The 14,906-nt window shown below is 36.1% G+C and overlaps 1 protein-coding gene across 1 annotated transcript in view; it reads right to left on the bottom strand.

The window, feature by feature from the left end:
- Positions 1 to 4,752: 4,752 nt before the first annotated feature.
- LOC115441799 overlaps positions 4,753 to 14,906 on the bottom strand; it is a 175,845-nt gene continuing 165,691 nt past the window's right edge. The window contains exons 6-10 of the mRNA XM_030166705.2: positions 8,762 to 8,934; positions 7,934 to 8,150; positions 7,379 to 7,712; positions 6,018 to 7,074; positions 4,753 to 5,765 (exon numbers count right to left, since the gene is read on the bottom strand). Coding sequence (XP_030022565.1) covers positions 5,554 to 5,765; positions 6,018 to 7,074; positions 7,379 to 7,712; positions 7,934 to 8,150; positions 8,762 to 8,934 — 1,993 coding nt within the window. The 3' untranslated portion in view covers positions 4,753 to 5,553. The remainder of the gene's footprint in view (positions 5,766 to 6,017; positions 7,075 to 7,378; positions 7,713 to 7,933; positions 8,151 to 8,761; positions 8,935 to 14,906) is intronic.

The following is a 14,906-nucleotide window of genomic DNA, read 5'->3' as shown; positions in this document are numbered from 1 at the left end:
GCTGAAGTGCGGGTACGCGTCGGATATGAGGCTTCGGACACTATTAATAGTTAATTTATGTAGATAATAGACAACCTTCATGGTGTCGTCTCTGCTCAGACATATTTACAATACTAGAGAACTCTAGAGGAATAGAAAAAAAGCTGCGATAGCCTAGTTGGGAGAGGAACGGTCTACCGACACGTATGTCCATAGTTTCAAACCCAAGGGTACGCAATTGACTTTCCAAAATGTCGGTATTCTTTGTGAATTATCGCTTGTTTTAACGGTGGAGGAAATCTGCATGCCTGAGAAGATCTCCATACAAATTTCGAAGGTACGTTAAGTCTGCCAATTCTCACTTGGCCAGCGTGGTGGACTAAGACCTAAACCTACTCGTGGTAGAGGTACTAGCGGTATAGATCCGTGCCGAGCACTGGGACAGTATATAATACAGGGCTGATATATTATTACTAAAGGAATAGTAACGAGGGATGCGATTATCAGTTATATTTTATTTGACATAAATTTGCGGTAGAGTAAAGATATGTTTGTTACCTTTGATGATATGGTCAGTATGAAGTTCGTTATACGTAGTGGAAGTATAAACTAGAATGTCAAAATAGAGAAAACATATCCGTATGTTGCTTTAATACAATATTAGTGATTATCTTATGATAAACAGAGAAATTATAAAATTATGAGTATCTACGGAAATGTACTTAAGTTGAAAACTTAATAACATTAAAGATAGACCTACAGTTAACTGTTTGATAAAAATGTTGTAAGAATCGTAGTTATACAGAATAATGCAAATATTCGCTTTATTTATCTCGCTTAATAAATAAATTGCGTGCATTTTAAACAATTTAACACACAACCAGCTGATCTGCATCATCAAACCTTGAATAAAACAAAGCAATTCAAATATAATAAACTATGCAATAATCGAAACCGTCTCAAAATCCGTTTAGCATGTCTACTCCACTCGCATACGAATGATCTAGGAATCACAATAACTTCATCATTACGTACTGTATGACATCATAATAAAAACAATTCGTTTCCTTCATTCTTTAGATTGTTTCAATTGTTTTAGAGAAGCTCACGAGATTTGTCAGTGTTTATATTGGTACCAAACAAAAATGGTAAATCTTTGAATTTTTTTACAGATGTTTTGATGTTACAAATAAACTTTACCACTGAATTTGTTGTACTTTTTCACCGATGAATTTGGTATCTAGATTATATTCTGAATTAATAAATAGGTTACTTCTTATCCCGCTACATAGGGCCTATTTCATAATTTTCAAGTCAATTTAATTCCCAATTAAGTATAACACAATTAATGCTTATTGCACTTTTGTTTACCATTTGTAAGAGACATTTACTTTTATATTTAGTCGTGTTACATTACATTCGGCGTTTATACAGTATGAAACAGGCTCTAAATAGGGTCTTTATTGTCCGAAAAGTTTTTCCGCAATTGGATCAGCGAGAATAGTTGCTCTATGTATCCTGTAATCCGATGAGATGGGCCAATAGACATATTGGATAACACAAATTGTCTTTTGAGCCCATAAGATGTAGAATAATAAAGAAACTATTTATTGAACGAGTATATAGTTTTTAGAATCTTAGATCTTTAAGCCTGGTTGTCGGTGTCATGAACTGTTTCAGAACGGTAGGTAGCCCGGTAGTATTATAAACTTTATAGCCCTGGTAACTTGTAAGAAGGTAGTTCACGCAATTTAATTTTGATATGTATTATTTAAAATTGAAAGCGGTGATGGCTTAGTTAGTTGGAAGGGAATGCCCAGACGAATGTTCGCAAATTCTAATCCCAACGGCACACACCTCGGACTTTTTACAACTATGTGTGTATTCTTTGTGAATTATATATAGCTTGCTTTAAAGGCGAAGGAAAACATCGTGAGAAAAAATACATACTTGAAAAATTATCTATAGGAACTTGAAAGTGTGTGAAGTCTACAAATCCGCTCTAGGCCAGTATGGTGGACTAAGGCCTAATCTCTTTCAGTAGTAGAGGAGGCCCGTGCCCAGCAGTGGGACGGTATATAATACAGGACTGATATTATTAATTATATCGTTGTTATCACAGTTTAACGTAGTTCTAACAAGTATGTACTCAGTATAATGTGATCTAATAAGCTAATCCATTTAAGTCTGTTTATTGCATTGGCTTGAATGTCCTTCAAACTTATAAATAACAGGGTCGGCTTTTAACAAAAATAGATAATTAAGTTATAGTTACTACATAAACAGCTTCTCTCCAAGAGTCTTCCGCATGACACATTTATTTAAAATAATCGTAATCGTGTAAGGACTTCCAAGAAAATGGAGTCACGTGCAGGGCAATATAAATTTGAAATAATCGAAATGCTATTTGTATATTATGAGTTATTTCGACGATAAATTCCAATTACCAAGGGTCGGCCTAGTGAAAGTTTTCACTACAGAAACCGAAAGTGTCATTATTCTGAATCTGTACACTATGTTACTGGGTTGTAAATTTCTCCTAGGTGAGAGCCCGTTGAGTAGGTACCGTGGTAGGTACCATAGTTTGGTCTATTGTTGCCGCCAAGCAGCCTGTGCCAATCAACGGTTATGTCTGACAGAAGAGTAATACGAGTTTAAAGAATACTTACGAAATTCTTATAAGCATTTTCAAGTGCGTAGATTTCCTCGTGGCCTATCCTATGGCCGTTAATGTGAAACTAGACACTTTTATCTGAGTGGTAAGAATAATATGAGACAAAAATGTTTTTCATATTTATAAAAATATATAAACTTTATTTTAACAATAGAATTTAGTAAATAAAATAATGGTTGGAAATAGATCCTTCGAGCGATAACCTCAGACAGAAAATAATCGAATAATCGAAACAAAAATAGATTAGACGTTAATAATCGCATTTGAATGCAGCTTGATCGAACTACTTAATAAATTTGATGATAATAAATCACACTTGAATTTAGGTTTAAGAAGACACATCTGGCGTTATAATCTCTAAACACAGTGTTTGAATTCCAACTTGTATTACCCTGGACGTGGGCTGGAAAATGAGAGGTCACGAGTTCAATTCTCGTAATAAAATAAACTTCCGAGACCTTTGAATTTATGTTTATGTCTGGGTGTCGCGAGTGTGACCAAAGTATTTCGTGGTAGATATCCAAACGATACCATGAAACTTGTGTACAACACTGGACAGAACAAATATTTATCACATTGCATGGACTAAGGCACCGATTATCTTAGCCTTCGTAAGGTATACTATTACTGACATTTATTTTGGGTTTTGTCGCTGTTTGCTGATTCTATTTCTGTAGCTTGATTTCTTCTGTCGAATACCTGAAAGTTCTTCATTTTATAGTTTCATAATATGGGTGTTTGTTTCCTCGCAATACGCCAGCGGATAACAGAAGAGCGTTTCCTTCGTTTTAGATAGCCCGTGCAGCAGTGCCGTAAATCTAAACATGATGAAATAGTTTATTTTGGTAAAGGAGGTGAAATAAAACAATTTTTATGTCAAATAGCTATATTTGATCACGTTTTTACAAGCTACTGTTTGGTAGATAACGCAACTGTCTTATGAAAATATGTTTTTATGTCAATTGGGCAGTGTTAATTGTACGATATAAAATAGATATAAAAATGTCAAAATCATATTAAAATTTTCTCAATAAGTTATATTAATTATTAAATGTGCGTGTTTCAGGAATTATTCACAAAACTGTTTATTAATCTGATGCGGATTTTAGTTTATAATTTATAAATTTCGTATAAGACTCACATTTTTTTAACCAAAATGCTGATTGTAGAAGTATGTAACGAGGAAATGTAGTGGTCTAACTTTGTTAAACCCAATAAGAAATAATGGCCGTAGTATCGTTCATAATTTGAATAATGCTCCTAATCATAAGAACAGAGCAATATTTACCACAATCCACATTTATTATTATTTTGTCAAAATGAAAATGGCACCGCGAGAGCAAGAATGACTGACTTTCCAGATTACTATTTGATTCTTTTTTAACTAAAATAAGTGTATAATTATGACCCTTTGTATAGTCACTATTTATTTTTAACCCATAAAAAACGTTTTGAATGAAATCAGATTTCAAATGGACGTAATGCCGTAAATCTAATTAAAATTTTTAGATAAGCGGTCTTAAAAAAAGGAAAGATTTAAGTATTTAGAAACTGAATAATTAGTGCGCCTGATAAACTAAATAGCAAACTGAAAATTTATTGTTTTTTAGTAAATTTATTATGACGCCATTTGGTGTCCTAAAACGACCACTAATGAACTATTTTAAGTACCGAATGTATAAAAGCATGTATCGTTATTTTGCTTTAGTAAGTAAAATAGTTTACCTTTTGATAAATTACAATAAATGGCAGTGGCAAAGGGATACAAATATAACTCGATTCCTGCCAGCTTCCTTTTCGTAATTTATGTAAAATCTAATTATCATTAAAACAATTTGCAAACCGCATTTATGCATATAAGTAGTTATATGTTGTGTCAGGTGACCTTTCAGAAAATTTCACCATTCGCGCAAAAGTAAAAACTGTAGCTTCAAGTTATCGGTAAATTGATTGTCTTGGGAATAGATTTGACTTATTTTTTATTTGGCAGGATATGAGATATAGTATTCATTATAAAAATCCTTAATTTGTTATTCAACTATTGCTTACATGTACAGGCAACCTATATTAATTTAACACGTACGAAATAAAACATTCACTTACAAATTTCTCTTTCATTTATTCAAAAAGTAAAGTTGTACATAAGGGTAACAAAAATAAATGAAAGACATTATTTATATGCAAAGGCACAAATAATTTAAGTACCTAAGTATAATGAAACTATGACTACACACTAACATTTATACATGCTGATATTAAAACAAATAAATGAAATACGACTTCGCTTAATACAAAACTATATTGTTACGTTTTACTTATAGATTGCCATCACCAAAAACCGTTCTACCTGGCAACATTTTTGGCACGCTACTAAATAACTAAATTCGTAATGAATCCACTCTATATTAAATGTACATAGGAACATAGTAATTCTTTATGTACTTATATACAGTATATTTACACTTATCTGTACAGCATGGTGACTGGATTAAAAAAATATATTCGGTGTTGCAAGCCTTGGCAAAGTAGTATAGTAGATATTTTTTATAAAAATATTTATAAATAATTGTATGATTATGTGACTGTTATACCGTTTTATGAATCCTAAGGATTTTTATTTTATTTTAACAAAAATTCCAATTTTATTCAACCTTAAACTTAGATCGTTAAGCACAATAGTCCTTTCTCAAAATTTGGTATCATTACAACTAAATATATACCGCAGTAATATACACAATTCTTTTAGAATAGTATTGTATACTAAACCACTTCACATTGTTGGCAATGTTTAATAGGTGTAGCCAGCTACACAAGAAATCTACTATTATACCACCATCCTAAATCTACCAAAGAAGTAATGTTTCCACACTTTATGCCAGCGATTAAGGCGTAAGTTTTTTTCAAACATCGGAGGCCATAGCAGCTAGAGCAGCTCTGTCGACACTCGCGTACTCTCTCCCCGAGCGAGGTCTCGCCGCGTGCCTCTCTGGAGGTCCTGCTGACCCTCCCGAGGACACCGACAGTGACTCCATGTAGTCGGAAGTGTCTGATGCGCCGCTCCACGTGCTTTTCGATGTGGCTTGGCTGTGACGTGCTGAAGCTTCCGTTTCCACTGTGGAAGAATTATTGATTATACATGTGTCCGTAGATAGGTAAGAAGGAAAGGTAATTTGTAATTAGAATTTGAGTAAATAAGGATTGTTGATAAGTTTTATAAAGTAGAAAACTTTTAGAAAATAATTTCTCACATTAAATTAATCATCTACTCTAGTTGGATTTACATATCAAAAGTTAAATCAACACTTAGAATTCATAAAGAAATTTATGCTCTCATCTATTAATCGAGGAATATATTAGTACTAACCGTTAGTCTTCTTTCTCCTAGTCAGAGTGTCGACATCACACGAGCTAGACTTAGTGAGTGTCGCCACTTCCTCGAACTGAAATGTCAGGTTCTTCAGCGGGTCCGAGGAGTTGGACTTCACGAACGCCTGCGGCTGCATCAGTGCCTTCCGCACCTGCTTCGTGCTCAGTCTCTTCTTGATACACTTCGACCCTGGCACTTCGAAATCAAAGTCCATCTTGTGATGCTTCAGAGAACCAGTCGAAACCCCTGAATCGTTTGAACTTGACGAGTCCCTATTCTTATCTGACTTACTCGGGACACTCGAAGACCTTCGGATTTTGACGGCATCTCGAAATTTTGCCACGAACGTGCTCTCAGTTTTGGTCTCTGGTTTAAAGAGTTTGTCTTTGGATTCTACGATTTCCAAACTGGTAAGCTGTAGGGAACCTTCGTTGATCCTGTCGTTCTTTGTAGCTTTTCGTAGAACAGTTGGTGTGAAACATATTTGCACGTTGGTATAATCGTCGTCGTAACGTTTGGTGAAGTCGGCTGAGCTTGATCTTCGAGTGCTCATGGTAAGGTCTGCGTCAGAATGAGTGGGATCTGAAATATGACTGATCCTACTAATGTTATCTGAATAGTTCTTGTTGCTGTTGCTTGAACTGCTCTCCGCATTTTCTGTATGCATGCAGCATTCTGTAGAGGGGTGGACAGTGTTTGTAGTGGCTGTTGATATATCGTCATCATGTTCTGGAATGTCCTCTAACGCATCCAGCTCTTCTTGGCTGAATCCAGCACTTCTTAAAATGTGCAGGGAATTTTGAAACTTCTCCAACGTAGCATTTAAGTCTATGTTCGCGTAGTTGCCGTAGTCGACTTCCTTGGCAGGTTTCTTGGGCAGTGGGGTGACGTTGACGTAGTTGGCCTGTTCTGGTTCTTCGCTTACGCTAATATCACATTTGTCTGTGTCCTGCTGGTGTTCGCAGCCACACGGCTGGTCGCTGATCACGCATTTCAGTTTCTTTGGTGTGTCGTACAGGCTTGACGGGTCAGTGTGACCGTCCACTGGGTGCTCCTGGAAATACAAATATTCAAATTGATACACTTCTTAAGAAGAGACGATAATTTGAAGAATTTAAGGATTTCTTTGAATATTAAGAGTGGCGGTAGACCTGTACTCGTTTATGTGTCTTCCTTTGTTTATCAATAAAGCAAAGTATAAATCTCAAGGGTTTTGTTTTTTCGTCACTTTAAGCTTTGAAGTCATCAAAGAGTGATATAACATATGTAATTTGTAACTGTTGTAATTAAGATATCCTTATAAACATTCCCAAGTGTCAGGATCTACAAGTTACAGATAGGTAATATAAAAAATATACCTGTATCAAAGGCATAGGTGTCTTTGGTACGTCATAATTCTCATAAGGTCCACTAAAGGGCTTCTTCCTGCAGCAGCAAGGCTTTTGCTGCCAACACTGGCACGCGCCAGTCTTGGCTGGCACGGTTGGCGTGCAGCAGCCTACAGGACTGGCACGTTTGGAGTCGAAGCTCTTGTCCAGGAGGCAGGTGCTGCGAGGCACGCTGTACTCCGAGGCACTCCCGCTCGAGCGAGAGTAGATCGACGCGCGGTCAGAATCTGAACGCTTCTCGATGATGTTGTCCATGGTCCATACTGGAGACATTATTGAACCTGGTGTGCCCATTGTTGATGACCTGGAATTAAAAGGGTTGGATTATGATTGTGGGAAATTATTTAGGTCGATTAATATTTATAAGGACTAGAATTAAGTTACATCACAAAAATGTTATACGTTATTCAAAGTTGGTGCAATAAGTATTAACACACAATATAAAAATTTGAACCTAAAAAGTCAGCTCAAACATTGTCCGACATTACAATTTTACATCTAAGTGAACATACGAAAATCACTTACCTAGTCAAGTTACTGATCTTTCCAATGCAACTCGAGCACCTAGGCAGGGACGTGGGTCTTCGGAACTTATCGTCCCCGTCCACGCTGCCGTCCAGCTCTGAGAGGCAGTGCATCGTGTGGCTCGCGGGGCCTGCCCACGAGGGCGACACCGACCGCATGGATGGGTGGAAGCAGTCGTCCAGGCACGAGCTCGTGTCCGAGAAACGCTTTTCCATCACTGGTGATCGAAAATTGGGTTAGTCAACATTGTGTGCAGGTTTTGATGTATAAAATATAATAAATAATAATATAATAATATCAGCCCTGTATTATATAATGTCCCACTGCTAGGCACGGGCCTCCTCTGCTACTGAGAGGGATTAGGCCTTAGTCCACCACGCTGGCCTAGTGCGGATTGGTAGACTTCACACACCTTCGAAATTCCTATAGAGAACTTCCCAGATATGCAGGTTTCCTCATGATGTTTTACTTCACCGTTAAAGCGAACGATAATTCACAAAGAATACACACATGATTTTAAAAAAGTCAGAGGTGTGTGCTCTCCGGATTTTAACCTACGGACATTCGTCTTGGCAGTCCGTTCCACACCCAATTAGGCTATCGACTTTTTTTGTATAAAATATATCGTAACAATATTATGACTATTTAGTAGATTTAATAAAGAGCGGAATCAGGAATAAAAGTGTCCGATGTAGATGTAGCTTTAACATATTTTACAATCAAAACATTTACGAGATTAGCTCCACCAAACAATAGAAAATCTCAGGCTACTAGTAAATAGATTATGATTAAGACTGCCGTATCAGAAAGTTTATAGTTCCTCCTCACCTGACCCACTCCTGGAGGCTATACTGAGCCTGGACTGCGCCTCATGGCTATACACGTTGAGCAGGTCGGTGAGCTCGCGGCCGCCCTCTGCAGCGAACACAAACAGCCCCTCGCCCTTGCCGCACCGCGAACCTCCCTCCACGCAGAAACGCTTGTCTACCATGCCGAAACGTCTGCAACAACAGATATATTAATTAATACTTACTCGATAGAAGTGAATGACGAGACGAACGAATAACTCGTTGAATAGAAGAAAGTAGAATTTATAAATAATATCACCATTCAGATCTCTGAATACCAAGCTAGGTATAGCAATGAAATGCACTCGTCAACATAAGATGCTACGTTATAAATAATCAGTCTTACTTATAAAAAATTCGCAAAGCTATGCTTAGTTAAAACACAAATTTTCTCGATCAGCTGTAAGTCAAAACCCGCCATCTTGCCTCTTAATAAGGCTTAAACTAGGAATTGGTGATGTTTTTGACAGCTATATAAGCAATTCTTAACCACCTCTTAACGCTAAAACAAGTTTATAAGTAAGACTATATTTCTAAGTGATATCACTGTCTTCAATGCCCTTCCAAATCAATATATCCTGCTATGAGGTATCTTCCAACTACCATTCATCGTAGGCATCGATTTACCGCTTACTGACCAACGATAAAGTTTACTCGAAAAAAAAGAAAGTAATATTCCTATAAATTTTAGTCCTATCTATGAGGGTGAATGAAATTGTCATCACCAAATTACTTTCCCATCACCCGCATTATTAATAAAGAGTAATTAAGTAAATGAGTGGGCTGATCGATCAGCAGGGGCCGACAATTAGCTCTCACAACTGTTTTATGAACTTCATTGGCGTGATTAATTGATAACGATGATTGATTACGTCATCGTATTTGTTTGCTTTTGTATTAGGTTTAATTATATTTAATTATTCTTATGTATCTTTGCTGTTGGTAGGATATTTATATACACGGATAGCGACCGCCATCCACAAATTGTTACTGGTAGGTCTCTCGTATGTGAGAGTCCGCCTGGGCAGGTACCACCGCAATGTCTATTTCTGCCAAGTAGAAAGAAGTGTGTAGTCACTGTTGCGTTCCGGTTTGAAGGACATTGTAGCCAGTGTAACTACTGGACATAATGAGACTTAACATTTCATTCAGGATGGCGAGCGCAGTGGAATACCAAACAATATTTTGTAATTCAAGGTGTTGTCAAATAATACTTTGTAATTCAAGGTGTTGGATATGTTTCTACTGTCTATGGGCAGTCGTATCGTTTACCATCGGGCGAAAGGCAAGCTCGTCTCGTCATACAAAATAATAAAAATACTTGTAAAACCCGTCAACGATATACGACGCCGGACAACGCTGGACGACGAGAACGGTAAGTATTTCAGGTAAGTATATAAAAATTTTGAAAATAATCTTAATAACTTCTAATAAATTTGTGTTTATATAGTTTAGGTATATATATACTCGTCAACCGAACGGGAAAAATCATTTTTTTGGCCGGAGCGCGACGTGTGATACGTCGTTGGACGCGTCTCGGCGAGTACTACACGAATCAAAAACAATCCGGAGTAGTGTCATTACAAAAATTTTTCACCGTCAGCAAAACAATGTGAATGAATAACTGTATGATCCGGGATCAGCCTGTATATATCCGGTAATGTTTTATTCAAAATAGAGTTAGATCTTCAATCAAGTTCAGCACCTCATACTTCATAAGAATATGTTGGTCAAGTAAAATCATATTAGAGCAGCATAGGCAAAATACTACTTATTGGTAAAGGACTTATTAGTAAAGGCATGTATCCATCAGTGGGTCAAATTGCAGGCCGGATATTATGAAATTCAGGACAAGCTTCATATTGACAAAGTTAGTCGGTCAAATTGAAAATTATTTGACCGATGCGGAATTTCATTTTGAGAGGTGGCCGCGTGCCGTTGGATGCGGAATATCCCGGAATATCCGGGATTCCGCCGACGCAGACGCGATTACATCCAGACCACCTCGCTGACGTCTTACGAACCGGACCAGGAATTTAGGGATACTGGAAGAGGGTTTTTTGGCATTAATCGGCGGCTGAGCTGGTATAAAATTTACTACCTAATGATTTGGTGGTGAAGGTTTAAAGGGTGATTAAAGTTAAAGGTATAAAGTACCAAGTAACCGTAAGAATTTCTAATTCATGAAAATTAAAATTAAATACTTGAAAATGAGTTTTGGTTTAGCGTCCTTTTAGCCTTTGTCGACAATGCCTTAATGGGAAACGGCATTTTAAAATGAATGTCCGAAGCCAATAACAGACACATCTACATTTTAAATATTCTTCTAAATTACAACGTTCCACTCAAGCATAAGGTAAAGTCAGCCACAAAATTAGAGGAACAAATATAAAACTTGAAATGTAACAAATTCAAAACGTTAATACACGTTAAGTTTAATTGAAACATTTCTTTTGATGAAGTAAAGATATCACCTTTAATTTTATTTTTGTAAAAAAAGTGTTGATAAGAGTACAATAGTTTACAGACGATTTGAAATTTAGAATTTCTTGAGCAACTTATATTGGTGAGTACTACGCCCAAGCCCCATCTATTACCCCCAGTTCTGAGTCACAGTCCGCTGCGACCGCAAGGACAGAGACTGCACCAGACAGAGGCTCTTTGCGTTATTTTGATTCGTTTCCACGCTCAATGCAAATTGGACGCCGGATTTGTTTAAAAGCAAACGCTGGCATTTTTCTTTTTGATGAAAGTGGTTGTTTTCAAAGAAAACTAAGCTGGAGACGTTGTTTTTTTGCCGCAAAATGGCTGCATTTAGAATTTTGTTGTAGTTTAAAAGGAAGCGGGGACACGACAGTCTTGTTCACATAGTGGTTAGGGTCTGTGAGTTGTATTCTGTTGACTCGTGGTCAAGTATGTCTAAGTTTGGTCATTCTAAGATACAATATCCTTCTTGTTGTCTCTTTACAAAAAAATATGTATATAATTAAATGGTCTCGTATAACTATTTTTTAAAGAGTTTAATCCAATTTTTTTTTAACCCTATCCTTTACATATATGTGGAATATACCTACCATAAACATAGTTTATTATCTTTAAAAGGTCCTCGTTAGTATTTCATTCGCCTCCGAATATTCCGGTAGTCGTCACTTTTTGCCCCGGCATCATTTTATTATTATTCAAATCTCCACTCATAATTTCTCGCAGTGAGTTTTACATTAATGACTATATTAAATCGTAAAGTCTGTTTAAAAACACATTCCACTGCATTTTTATTCATGCGCTGTGCTTGTAGTAAAGACCTACGTGATCGGCGGCTCATGACTACTAATCGTCCAAATAGAGTGTGCACAGACTCCCTAACTTCACTTCATAAGCACCACCATTCGAATTTAGTTGCGTATCATTTTAAAATTCAAACGTTCTGAAATCGAAATGCCTTGGCGCGATCCGATTTTGACAGCTTTTTTATTTTTTATTTTTAATGAGTGCGACACGTGTCATGTTTTGTGCCAGGATGTCGTGCGTTTTATTTTTTATAAAAGGTTTTAAAAACAAGGAAACTCTTTTGTGCGGTTACGTTTTACGACTGCGCGCGGAAGGGATGTTTGTTCTGATTTAGGATTTTATTTGCGACTATAAAATGTTTTCGAGTTAAAGATTTTTTCTTGTTTTATGGCGCTGTGATGTGAGTTGTAACTTCCCGTCCTTTAAGAGCCAGAGGTGAATGTTAGATGATGTCATAATACTTTACTGTTGTACTACAACTGTAGTTCGGATAATAAAATTCTTATTGTGAATAAAAACTTTAGCGTTTAAGGTTACGAATTTGTATCGAGCAAACAAATAACATAAATAATAGAATATTTAATACAAAATAATAAAGAATCTGTAATACTACCATAAAAAATTACAGCTATTTTTTTAAGAAAAAAGGCGCCATTTTTTCCTACCCTTTGTAGAAACTAATATACTTAAAAGTGCACGTCTTGAGAAGCTTGTGACCCACAAATCAGGGGTAGATAATCTATGGCCGTCGTATTCCATTACAAAGATGGGCCAGCATTAAATTTGCCTTTCATCGATGGCTACCTGAATAGAACCTCATTTTATTTATGGCTTCTCTGAAGAGATTGGGATGAAATGCATTATGTGATCGTATTAGGTAGTTCTGCGTGGTCTCTAGTGAATGAATCCGTGAATCCTCTTGGGAAAATTGGTGTCAATTTATACGAAGAATGTTTCTATAATTTCAGCAAATGATGTCTAACTAAACATATATTTTTTTATAACGCCTTTAGTTTCCACTAAGGCAAAACATCTTGAATGTTTTTTCTTTGAAATCTCACATTCATGCGTTCAGTTTTTAATTTGATTGGATGAAAACCTTACGTACTCCCGACATTTTATATTTTCCTTATAAATAAATCAATTATGACAAAGACAGCACGTACGGACGACAAAGCACGTATTCCGTAAAAAAGTTCCAGTCTAAAAGAGTTTAATTGGACAAAGACACATAATTGACATAATTTGTTCAGGTACAGACCTTAATAATCCATAATTTAATACAAATAACGCTGTAAAACGATTTTAATACCCTTCTTACCCGTTAGGGGTGATAAACATACGTTTATAAAGGGTTCTGCAGGGCGCCTCCCTGCAATAAGCTAAGTTAGCTTTGCTGACGAGTTGTTGCGCATAAGTTATCTTGCTTAAGTTGAGTCTTTAAGCCCGTTATTAATTTGAGTTCACTACACAAGACTTTAGAATATCTTAGGGATTACGAGTGATTTAATGATACCAAGTAATTTTGTTACAGAAAGGTCATTGTACTGGTACAATAAGAAAGAACTAAAACCTTTTTTTCGGACACGGGAAAATGAACTCACTGTACCTGATGGCAAGTGAAGTGGAATTCGGATAGTGTCGAGTGATGAGAGATGGTTATTCCCGGTTGAAAAATTTATGCTGGCCTGTCTGGAACTGGATATATGCAGATCCCGGAACGAGACACACTTATGTACAATCGGACAAGTTGGTGCTAGTACACTTCCAAACACATTTTGCTTGACCGGTCTAATGTCCCGAGATATTTAGACACGCCCCTGTCTCATATTTCACCAATTACGACAGTTTTGGAGATGTGCGAAAGGAACAGCAGATAACTATTATTGTTTACTTTAGTTGTATTTTACTGATTGACGACGCGCACGCAACTATTGAGTACCAGTAGTATTTTGCTCACAATTATTTTTTCGTTTACGGACACCGATATCTTGCCACTACGTAGACTTATGTTCGTTTACTGGACTCTTAATTACTTAGTCGCCGACCCGTCATGTGACTACTGCACCATGGATTATATATTCCGGGAATTAAATATTACAGTAAGTAAATCAGTCATACTATACTATATAATATTTTAATATTAATTTTAACTAGTGGATGTTAATATGCGTGGGAAAAATATCGTCAGGGCAGAGAACTAATAATTAAAATTTTGCAGTTTTGAGAAAATCGCGGTTTATGGCTTTTTTTTTAATTATTGGTCATCATAATTAATTATATTTAAAGCCAACATAGACCACCTTTTTAAGCTCTTTTAAATATAATTATAATATTATTGAGTTTTGATGAATACTTATTCCTTTAATTGTGTAAAACAGACTTCAATATGCTACTTATTATATTTTATATTAATCCTTAAGTTATCCTATCTATCGTAGGGTCAAATATCATTAGTCATTGTGTGTTTTTTGCCAAAAATTAACATAGTGCTATTGATCATACTTGTAGTAATCTATGTAGTATGTTATTTAAGTTGCTTTACGAATAATCAAATGTCAAAATATTGAAAAGAAATATAATTGGAAAACTTAAAAGTACTCAATGCAAAAATAAACTACTTCGACGGGTATACTCACTATACTTATAGGTGTTACCTATCTTTTCTTGATCTCAGTTAAAAATTCAGAGTTTTCGATATTGAAACAGCAGTAGCATTAAGCGTAACTTTTACCGTCAACTTTTAATAGTAAACTCTAATTTAATGTTGGGAATATATTAAGTCAGGCCGGTAAGCCTTTTAGTTCAGTCAATAAGCTCAAAAAGGTGTCAATTTA

This window comes from Manduca sexta, chromosome 10, assembly GCF_014839805.1.
Source record: "Manduca sexta isolate Smith_Timp_Sample1 chromosome 10, JHU_Msex_v1.0, whole genome shotgun sequence".
Classification (NCBI taxonomy): Eukaryota; Metazoa; Arthropoda; class Insecta; order Lepidoptera; family Sphingidae; genus Manduca; species Manduca sexta.
This window is presented reverse-complemented; position numbering and strand designations above follow the sequence as displayed.